Below are 11,599 nucleotides of genomic sequence, written 5' to 3'. Positions count from 1 at the left end.
CACGATTATGAGGAAATTAATCTCTGTGATGCTAATATTAATAGTGATGAAGTTTAAAATCCCTGGCATCAGTTTCTAAATCCTCTCTGTTGGCCTTGTGATTTTCATTAAATGACTCCTGATGAAATTGACCACGTCCCTTCCTATTAGGTGATCTTAGCCTTTATTGAGCCCGATGTTCATTTATAACATCCATTCATTGAGAAAGTTGTTCTAACATAGTAGTGATGTGAGTGATTTACTATTGTGGGCTAGTCTATTCACAAGTGGAATTATTAGGAATGTGATTGTTCAACATATTATCTGAGTTACCATTCCAAGTTATGGTTATGAAAGGCTTTAAAACCAAATTGATGTAATAATCCCATGTTTAACCTCGTGTTGAATCTATGAAGAGTAATAGTTAATTAATAAATACAGAATCTTTCTACAAAGGAATCACTCCAAGCTATATATTATGTTTTTTTTTTAAAAAAACAACAATAATCAAAAACAAAAATACTCTCCTTCTTTGTTTTTTTTTTTTCAATCCCTTATATATTGTCGATCTAAAGGATTATAATCTAAGAGATAATTAAGAAACAAATACTAACTTGACTAGGAAACTAACAACTTGCTAGAATAAAATAACTAACATCTAATAAATTATAAATGCTTATAAGAACTTCTTTGTTCCGCATGTCTTTTTATCTAGTAGATTCCATGACACATTTTCTTTGCCTAATAGATTTTTCTAACAGACTCTATGAATTAAAGGACATCCTCATCTTCCTGATTTGCATCAAACTATCGTTAAAGTTGTTATTTAGACAAATTAAAAAGTTCAATATGTTTGATTAAAATTATGATTGAAATTGATATTGGTAATTAAATGATCTAAAAGTATATGGATCAATTTCTTATTTTGCCATTACATTGATATGCATTTCACTACTAATACAATGTCATGCAAATTATAACATCGGCTTCATTGTCCCGTTACGATTATAATCCATATAAAAAGGCCTTTGATTATTATGGGTTTGTGAACATGAAATCATATCGGTTATAAATTAATTAAAACTATTTGGAAAGAAATTGCAACTTTGATGCCGGCACAAAGCACTATTTACAATCAATAAAATGCTAGAGTTTGATTTATGTACCGGTGTTGTTTGTTGCAGTAATATAGATTGTTTGTTGGAGTAATTACTAGAGAGAAGAATGTTACAATGGTTAACAAAATTAGCTTGATTTATTCTGGAGAGAAGAATGTTACAATGGTTAACAAAAAAATACTGGTATTACACAATTATATGAACACAATTGAAAAAAAAATACAAGTTAAAGATGCTTTAAAAGAATTGAGGTTAGACCTTAGTTAATTGATGGGTCCTACTGATAAAAACACTATTGAAAGTTTGTAACCAAACAAGTAATATTTAGGGTTCACACAAAATATAAAAACAACCACAAAAATAAACGGATTCATAATGTTTAATTATCAAATAAAAATATGGTTTAATTTGTGATGGCTACCATTAAATGAGGTCTAACCTCATTTATAGTAAAACTATTTTTTCATGCTTTTTCTTTATCATAATTCTTTTTTTTTATCATTAAAAAATTAACAAATCATTTTAACTTTTGCAATTTAAACACTCGTGCTGAAGCAACAAAAGTTTGGTTTTGCCTATAATAAACACTATATTAAACCTACACAATTCATACCTATAAGGTTTAAAGATTTTTTATAAAAAGATTTTCTTGTTCTTGATGCTAGGAATAAGAAACACATTTTTTACATATTACTAATTACTTATTTTTTATTTAATTTAAAGTTATGAATTTACTACTTGTTATCTCTGGTTATTTTATTTTAAAAACAATTTTAACCCAATATTTTTCAATTGCTTTTTATTTAATAGCTACTTTAACATAAATTTTAACCAAATACATATATAATTAAACTAGTAATAACTAAAATGCCTTCTATTTTTATTTTTATTTTCAAATCATTAAAATAAAAAAAACTACCTTAATATTTATTTTTATTTTTATTTCCCTGCATCGTGTTCGACGCCCTCTTTCTGCACTTTCCTGAACAGATATGGATTATCAATGCAACCTATCTCAAATAAGCGACCTCATCTTTAATGGCATCTACAAAATGGGCCTATCTGGAGATGACGAAGAGGAGGTACAGTTACAATTTCGAATTTTCAAATTCATACGATCAATCCTCCTTATTTATCTCAAATGATTAATCGTGTTTCATTTACTGGATATGCAGCTCGAAAGATTTGATGATTTTACACTCGCCTCTGCTTGGGAAAGGTACTTTTACTAATATTATGACAATACATTTACCATATGGATTATATATATAAGAAGCAAATGCAAGGGGGATGATTATTGTTTTATTTTCCTTTTCGGTTCTTTAATTTGTAGGTTTATTTCTGAAATAGAGGCAGTTTGTAGGCAGTGGCTTGCCGATGGTCCAAAAATTTACGAGTAAGTTTTCTCAATTTAAGAGTAAATTTACTGGTTTATGCGAATGCGTGATGCGGCAGATAGAGTGGTCCATTATGGATTTTGTTGATTATTTGACTGTAGGAAAAGGGTGCAGTTAAGTTGGATTTTTCAGCTATAGAAGGTTAAATTCGACCCTAAACACACGACGAAAAGCTATAACATGGAGTCTTATTTTGAAACCAACAGCGGCGGTACTTGAAGCATTTTGTTCTAAAATTGTATTAGTTCTCGCGGTAGATTTTTATGGAATCTTTTTTCTTCATTTAATTTTTAGATGATGCAGGAAAAATTGTGGATGAGAATTGTATCTTGCATGATTTGCAGTTTTGCTTTGGAGGGAGAATTTTTTGGTATCTGCAAAGTCGCTGTGTTGCAGTTTGCTCTGCTCTATTTGATGTTTTGTTGTAGTCATAGCTAATGTGTTTTTGGATCACCAGGTTATTGCTCCTCAAAGTGCTAGTGGTGTGGTTCTTGATTCACCTGATGCTTGTAAATTCTGGAGTGCGTTTGCAATTGCTTTGAAAATTGCTCCAGGTGAGTTTCAAGTCAAAGATTCTAGATGTTAGTTTAATGTGTTGGTTTATAGGCTTACATAGTGCTACATTTCATTAGTAACAACATCACGTTTGTTGTTTGGGCTAATGTAATACCAGTCTTGTTTCCTTTCTTATTAAAATGAAACTGAAGTTTCAATAGGTTTGCCACAAAGGATTGGCCACACTAAATAACTAATTTCTGTAACTCTGTTGCATTAAAATTTAGAATGTGAGCACACTGAATTGGCTTCTAATGTCTTGTACTTGGAAAATGCAGCTTGTGGCCAGCTTTTGTTCCAGTTCATGATCTTTCTAGGAAGGCTTATATTGGAATTCAAAATATGGGAACTGTTTTTACTAGAAGATGTGAGGCTGATCATATTGGTAGCTAGGTTCCTGTAAACAACCAATACGGGCATCATATTCATCTGACCACATATTCCAGCTGTGTTTCTTCCTTCTTGTGCCAAGGTTGTTTGCATGCCTTTTATTTGTGTGTGTGTGTGTTAGGAGAAGATCTACCCAATGGATCTCATGGGTTAATGTGCGGTAATATATATTCCAGTTAGAATAAGAAATAACGCTTATTAGAATGTTGGCATTCATCTTCATCAATCCGTTTCCTGCCATTATTTGTTCTATTGTATTATGCTTTTGTGCCTTTTAAATTACATATGATACATAGCTGTTCGCTTATTGTGCTGTTGGTTATGTGAAATTTTACGTAGATAAGAGAGCTTGGATGCTTAATTTTCCAGTACTTGAAGAACCTTCAAAGTTTTTCTTTTTTGGGGAATATATGGTTTAATACTCTTAAAAATGTTAATGAAGTAAATTTCTAGTGCTCAAAAGTTGTTAGTATAGAAATGGTATCTGATGGATGTGTAGTTTGAACTGGACTGTTTTTTCTTTTTGTTAGAAATGTATTTACATTCCTTTGAAATGAAGAATACACCATTGGACAATACAACCTTTGACCTTCTTCCTTCAAGAATGATTCATTTTATCCCATGCATATCACTGGCACATGACTTTGTTGTCTATGTGGCAGCCCTTTGTCACAGGATGGTTTGCATGGGACTGGAACGACGACATGACGGCCTAGCATGAAGCATGTGGACACTGTATCTGATCTTTTGAAATCTTCTGATCATAACAGGAGGGGCTCAGCTGGTGTTGCGGGTTCTATGGAGCTTCTGAAGTTGTATCAGAGCATGCATGGCCCCTTCACACAGGTTTTTCTGTATCTTTGTGTCTGGACTGACATTCTTATCACATGATTGTTATAAACTAACTTCAATGGATAAAGATTATTTATATTTGTTTGTTAAATATTATAGGAAGCTCCACTTATTACAGAAGACATGCATGAAGAAAGACTGCAGGCAGTTGAAGCTTCTGGGAATTCTTTTGTAAGCTCAAATTATTTATTTATCCACGACCTTTTGTCCCTGGTCAGTTGATTATTGCTGTGGCTGTATCCATATATTACTTATCACATCAGTCACGAGGAGCTGTGTCTTGCGAATGGGATGATCGATGATCTAATCTAAAAACTTTCCACTAGTTTTTGAGTGCGGAGGATTTCTTTGGCACCAGGTAGTTAAGTCTCAAAAAATTTACAGAAGTTTGTCTTAATGTCTGATACTGGTGGTGTACCTGATTCAACTAAAAATTTTCATCGCGGGAGGACAGGTAGCACTGGCTGATCTTAGTTGGGATTCATCATGTTCAATAAAGCACGGGTATTGACTATCCCTTAGTTCACCATCATTAGAGAGGAAAAAGGAAGTGCTAAACCCTAGTTCTGTTCAGTAAAACTGAGCAAGTTTTTCAAATATTATATGCTTCAAGAAGTGCAACAGATTTCAAACACCTCCACATGCAATTTTAAAATGAGTATCCTTGTTACTCTTGATGGATCATCTTATAATCTGGATTATGGAATCTAACATGTGATGAGCAGAGTAATTTTTCCAAAGTTTTCTGTTTATTAAACAAGGGGGTGTATTTTTTTTTTATTTTGTGTAAATTTATTTAACGAGGAAGCTTTATACTATTTTATTGCAGAACTTCTCTGCTCAGTTGGGGAAGGATATCTTATCATCAGGCACTAAATAAGCTTCCGTTTTATTCTTTTTAAGTCCTTGGTATTGTCAACTGTTTATTTATTGTTGCCTTTCTGTATCCACATCCAAATATTATTTCAATAACATAACAAAATTAAATCAGGGGAGGGGCTTGGATAACAAGCAAAACATTTTTTTTTCTTCTTAAGAATTATAGAAAACAACAACGGTTTACATTATAATAGAAGAGGAGCCTATTTTGTTCACCATCTCTATTTTGTTTGTTGTCAAATGCTTTCATTTTCAAATGCAAACACATTTTCCCTTTGAATTTCCTAAGATTTTATATTGCAATCTTTGGAAAAATTTGAGCTGGACATGTCAGCATTCAAAGCAGCAAACCAAGATGCTGTCTTTGAAGATTTTATTCGGTGGCATTCACCGCGGGGATTGGGATAATGATGGTAGCAAGGAAAGGAGACCATCTAAAAGTCCAGGGAAAAAGGGTTTGAAGGATGATTGGCCACCACTTGGCCGACTTTCACAACAGATGTCTGAGCAAGGGAATTTATGGCACAAGATTTGGAATGGTGCTCCTGCTTTGCCAGCATATGAGTAGAAACCTCTACTAGACCCCTTTCGGAAAGGATAGAAGGTCCGATAAACTTTTTATTGCAATCTTAATGTTATGTTCACTCGCACCTTGTACCATCAAGTCTAACTTCTATGTTATGCTATGTTTGTGGTATGTGTCTGTGTAGCATTTCTGTCCTGAAAAGATTAGGGAAATTAAACTTAGTCGATTAAAGGACTAGTAGAAGTTCACCAAAAGCATTCATCTCTAACTCTGTGTCTTATTATTCTGATTGTACTACAAACTTGTTACTTTGATTTAATTAAACGGAATCAGAAGTTATGATGTTTACATTCAAACCTTTTGCCACTTGTGTCATGGGTCACATGACCCAGCTTTTGAACAAAAGACGGTTCAAATCGCTGAAGCTGCAAAGCCATTTGAAATTTTACTAAATTTTAATTTTGTGCTCAGGTCAGGTGATTCATACCCGTGATTTGTTTGAATTTTTTGCTAATTATCTCCACAATCCACTTCACCAGATCTACTAATTGCAAACAGCGATCTGATTGGCTAGTCAATGAAGAGGTTGCTTGCATGCAAGATCATTGCATTTTTTTAGTAAATGAGGAAGCAGATTGCAAGTTCACGGGTCTCTTTGGCTCTTTCAGGTAAAAATAAGAATAAAATAAAGATCAATGTCTTGACTGATATCTTATATCTTGTTCAGGGTGCTTTCTTGTGTCTTTCTAGTTACCTGTTCTTGCATGTATTGATTCAATACCCATCATTATTTTGAATTTTATCAATGGAGTAATGCGAATTTTATTTGGCGTTGCAATTATTGTTCTTAAGCAAGATATCATGTTGCTTTCAAGTGATTGCAGTTTCGAATTGTGTTTTTCAAAACATAGATCTGTCTGAGTCTGCAATAGAGGCTAATGCTTTCTTGGTGATTCTCACAATTTCCTTCACCATGGCTGCAATGGCTATGATCAGATGTATGGCTTCCAGAAAAATGCCACAGAATGATTTCTAAGAAGCCATTCTGTTGTGAAGGCCATCATAGGGTCAAGTCTTTGCACTAGCTGTTGTAGTCTACAAGGATCCAAACATATATAAAACAAAGACGTGTGCACTCCAGATAGAAGATAACCCGCACGTAACTAACACCATCAACGCTTTCAACACATGTCATGCACCACTACACTAGCTTACGCCATTGGTGGCTGTCTGCTTTTTGTCTTGGATAAAAAGCAGGCAGTGACCAGTCCTCAAGAGACGCAACTTCCATGGTTTGGTTACGTACAATATTCAATTTGAAAAATAAAAAAATACCTCACTTTGCCTGTTTTGGAAAGTTATTTTGTAAATGTTTGAATTCTTTTTAGATTTTCTTTTTTGTGTTTAAATTGCTTTATATATTTTTTTAAATATTATTTATATATATTTATCTGAGGGCAGGAAAATATATTAGTATATATTAGACAATATATTAGTATATATTAGACTATTTGTTGTGCTTCTATTCAAATAATTGAAACTTCATAGACTATTAGTATATATTAGACAATATATTAGTATATATTAGACTATTTGTTGTGCTTCTATTCAAATAATTGAAACTTCATAGCTGCACATGGAGCTCTTGCTGCTATCTCCTTTCCCTCCCGCATCACTTCTTTAACTCGTTTTTAAAACGCTGCTCTTCTCACACTAGCTGATAATGAGAAATACGTGCTCCTTCGTTGCCCCCAATCAAAATCTTGGAACATCTGCACTTCTATCATCAAAGCCTCCAGCATGAGATATCATGTAGCAGATTATTTTGTCCGGCGGGCAGAAACATGTCCCTTCCTCAAGCTAATGGACATAAGAAAACAATTAAACGCATGGCGGCTTCACTTCATCCCATGCTTGGCCAAGTGGGGTTAATATAAATCTTGACGAAGGTCAAGATGAACTAACACCTTGTATCATTTTTATTCGTCATTTAAAGTATTTTTGGATCATTATAACTCTACCAAAAAGAGTGTTTATGAACCGATAATTTCCTATTGGAAATTTAACAACATTATCCAATGTTATATTTATTAGTTTCTTGAAATACATACACAGCAAAAATGATAAATAAAAAAAATTAATAGCCCAAGAATTCAGTTATATAAATTTAAGGTTATTTAGGATTTGTAAGAATATTACTAGCAAATCAAATATTTTTTTCAGCATTAAATAATTATTTTAAGACTGAGTTGTTGCAAATTATAAATCATTCAGGTGTCTAGTTTTAATGTTAATCCATATAAATTATTAGTAAGAAATTTTTTAAGAAGAGAGGGATTGATATTGCCTTTGAGTGCTAACTTTTTCTTGTGTTTTTCTTATATTATATGTAACTTATATAGTTTCTATATATTGCCAAGAAAATAAGAGCCATAAACATAACATTTTATTTATAGGAAAACCTGAAAAAAATTGTAACTAAAAAAATATCAATTTGCTCACTGAATAATATCACATTAATTATTTAAGAATAATTTTACAAATTTATTCAATCAAGTTCCTACTTGATTTTTCTAGGTCTAAAATTGTAATTTTCTGTATAAATTACACTCTAATTCTTGATTTTTAAAATTTATTTATAATAAAATCATATTTGATTAATTATCTCATTTTAATTTATGACCAATGATTCTTATATGTATGGCTCAAAGTTCTCAAATAAGTTGGTCTAAATATAAATCACAATTCTAAATAAAATAGTATTAGATAAATTAATTTATTATCAATTCAACAACTGGCTGATTTGTATTTGAAGATCAAATACAATGTCTATCAACCTATCATGATTCCCTAAATATTATAAAAGTCATAAGTAATTTAACTTAATTTTTCAACGACTAATTTCTCGGTGTAATTATTATCTCTTCATCAATAATGTCTTGATGAGGGGTGTGCAAAAAAACAAGAAAACCAAATAAACCAAGAAAACTGAAAAAACATTAACCAAAAAAACCCAACCGAGAAAAGAAAACCAATTAAACCGATTAGAATAGTTAGAAAAAATCTTGATTCTGTTTGGTTTTCGGTTTTGTAATGCGTGAACCAGTTAACTTGAACCGAACCGAACCAATTAAAAAAAAAGTACTATAACTAGAAAAAATTATTCCCTCTCGGTAACCCTAGCCACCAACAGCCCCCTCTCGCCTCTTCGTCTCCCTCCCCCTCCCCCTCCCCTTAGACTTAGAAGGAGCCCTCTCTCCCTTCCCCTAGACCTAGATGGTGTTTGGATACACTTGTGCGGCTGCGGTTAGAAAAAAAGTAGTGTAATACATGTTTGGTTAACAACGAACCGCAATTTGTTTTTATGTGGGTCCCAATACAAACTGTGGTTCAATTGCAAAAAATGAAAAGCAATTATGTATTGATTTCTGTGATGCTTTTGTGTTCTATGTTACCCATGTCAATTTTGTAGAAAATTGTATGTTTGTACTGCTGCATGCTCTATTACTATTAACACTGTAATTATTGAATTGATCTACGAGTTTGCTGTTGCTGCATGTGTTCTATTTACTGTGCCTTCGTCAAATTTTTTGAATTTGTAGCAAATTTCAGTGTTTCTTCTGCTTGTCCTCTGCTTTGCATGTGTTTTTAATTTTTTTCTACTTGAAAACCTGTATTTCTGTGATGCTTTTGTGTTCTATGTTACCCATGTCTATTTTGTAGTAATTGTAGCTCAAAATCTATTTTATCTTCTGGGTCTCCATTGTATCTATTTACAGGACAAAGCTGCAGAACCGTGCTAGTTTGGACACCTAAAGATAGACTGAGGTGAGTTCCTACCTTATCTCCATCTTTATTTTCAAATTTTTAGATGAAAAATTGCATGTCTGTGTACCTGCATAATCAATTATTGTGTGTTCTATAATTGAAAAATTCCATAACTATTGTTGATTGTCTTCTGTTTACTATGCCTTCGTCATTTGTTTTGAATTTAAAAGAGTTTAATTGCTTCCATATATTGCTTGTCTGTTGTTCTTTGTTCTGGTTTTGTTTTTTGTTGTCTACTACCAGCTGACAGTGCTGCTGCTGGATTATTTGCTTCCTGGAAACAATGTGATGCTTTGAAATTTCATTTATGTGTTGTTCTTCATGGTCTGATATGTTTGCTATGCATATTAATGTTGTTTCTGTTTGAGCAACCATAGATTTCTTTACTATGCGTATGTTTATTGTAATCGTAATGAGTGCCCTGTTACCATGTCGTGTAGGATTACTTTTATTTATACTTGTGCAATCAAAATCAAAATTTTGAGTTCTTTTTTTTGTGTTTGCATGTTGCAAAAGAAAGTTGGGTTTTTTTTAATGTAGAAATACATTCTGTTCTGTTTGCTTTTTCCCGGCTATTTTTAGCTTTCAAACAACATGACGACAATGAAGTGTTGCTTGATAATTTAAATAGTATGTCATGTCTGAAACTGAGTTTTCTGAATAGTTGAAATTAATAGGTTTCAATTAGTTTTTATTACAAATTAACTTAAACATTCTCATTCAAATACATGCATGGTTAATGTTTGTTGTTAACCACACAACTTTTGTAAATGCTGAACATTGAGTGTTTTATTATTGTTTAAGTCCACGGTTTATGTATGTGCCACAATGTAATTGATATCATTTATTGATTTCAAACTTTTGTTAAATGTGTTAAAAGATATCATGGAAGGTCTTGAATCTTTTGATAAGGCTGCTTGGACAAAGGAATTGTTGCATATATTTTGTGATATATGCATTAAGGCAATTGATATGGGACTGAGACCTAATACTCATTTTGATAAAACGGGGTGGAAATTTCTTATAACATCATTAAAAGAATAAACTGGCCATGCATTCACCAAAACACAATTGAAAAATAAATGGGATGGATGCAAAAAGGATTGAAGGATATGGAATAAACTGGTTTTGGAAACTGGTGTTGGCTGGAATAGTGAGTTAGGCACAATTATAGCTAGCGATGAGTGGTGGAAACAAAAAATTCAGGTACATTCCTTATTATCCTAATAATTTCTTTTATTGTTGTCGAATTCCAACCCCAAAATTTGAGTAGTCTAATCCTTCATTACTTGATCTAATTTATATGCAGGAAATTAGAGGAGCCAAAAAATTCAGACATGTCGGTATTGAGCCATCTTTGAAGAATAAATTTGACCGAATGTATTCCAACATTGTCGCAACTGGAGCATATGCATGGGCTCCTTCATTAGGTGTACCTGCTGGCAGTGATGTTGATCCTGGTACAAGCAATGCTGACATTGCTCATGATGGGTTGGAAGAGGGCAGCGGTGATTCGGAGGAAGATGTGATTCCAGATTTCCAGACTGACATGGCTCGAATGGTTGGAGGGATAAATATGTCTAGCAACAGCAACACAAAAAGCGGTGGCAAAAGAAAAGAACGAGATCATTATGATGTGTGAGGTAGAAAGAAGAAAACAACTGGAATTAGTGTTCAGCTGCTGTCAAGGTGCAATCATCTACTTGAGAGTATGTCGACTAAGAGTGATTCGACTTCTATGAATATGGATCACGAAGGTTGTAGTATTCACGAGGTGATGGCTGAGCTGCACTCAATTCCTGGAGTTTCAATTGAAGATGAATTTCATGACTTCGCTACGGAGTATCTCAGTTTAAGAAGGAAAAGAGAAATATGGGCTAGTATGGGTGATAAGCAACAGAAGTTGAGATGGTTGCAACGAATATATGCACGAACTAAACATGCTTAGTTGACATGGTATGATTTAAGTTTTTTAACTGTTAATCAATTAACTATGTTCAAGTACTTATGATATTTATACATGTTTATTTTTTTATTGCAGAGTAATGAGATGCCGGTTTTTTAAAGAGTAGTTA

General features: G+C 32.9%; 1 protein-coding gene and 1 long non-coding RNA gene across 12 annotated transcripts; both read left to right on the top strand.

Moving 5' to 3' along the window:
- The first annotated feature begins 2,055 nt into the window (after positions 1–2,055).
- LOC105125927 (uncharacterized) lies at positions 2,056–6,476 on the top strand. 11 transcript variants are annotated; one of them, XR_842321.1, is made up of 10 exons: positions 2,056–2,179; positions 2,273–2,316; positions 2,431–2,493; positions 2,596–2,705; positions 2,798–2,864; positions 2,952–3,048; positions 3,328–3,521; positions 4,102–4,285; positions 4,391–5,774; positions 6,236–6,476. XR_842321.1 is itself a non-coding variant. In XM_011026604.1 (4 exons), exons 1-3 carry the CDS (start codon positions 4,157–4,159, stop codon positions 5,736–5,738), a joined length of 435 nt encoding a protein of 144 aa, XP_011024906.1. In that variant the 5' UTR covers positions 3,532–4,156; the 3' UTR covers positions 5,739–5,774; positions 6,236–6,476. The 11 variants fall into 11 exon arrangements, 1 of the variants encoding a protein (XP_011024906.1); XR_842320.1 differs by having other exon boundaries at positions 2,798–3,048; XR_842319.1 differs by having other exon boundaries at positions 2,789–3,048.
- A 3,789-nt stretch (positions 6,477–10,265) lies between these two features.
- LOC105125928 (uncharacterized) lies at positions 10,266–11,598 on the top strand. The gene is made up of 3 exons (XR_842326.1): positions 10,266–10,730; positions 10,834–11,480; positions 11,566–11,598. It is a non-coding gene; the product is annotated as an uncharacterized LOC105125928 (long non-coding RNA).
- Position 11,599: the final 1 nt, after the last annotated feature.

Source organism: Populus euphratica, unplaced genomic scaffold (assembly GCF_000495115.2).
Source record: "Populus euphratica unplaced genomic scaffold, PopEup_1.0 scaffold44.1, whole genome shotgun sequence".
Lineage (NCBI taxonomy): Eukaryota > Viridiplantae > Streptophyta > Magnoliopsida > Malpighiales > Salicaceae > Populus > Populus euphratica.
The sequence above is the reverse complement of the archived record's forward strand: the minus strand, read 5'-3'. Positions and strand labels throughout refer to the sequence as shown.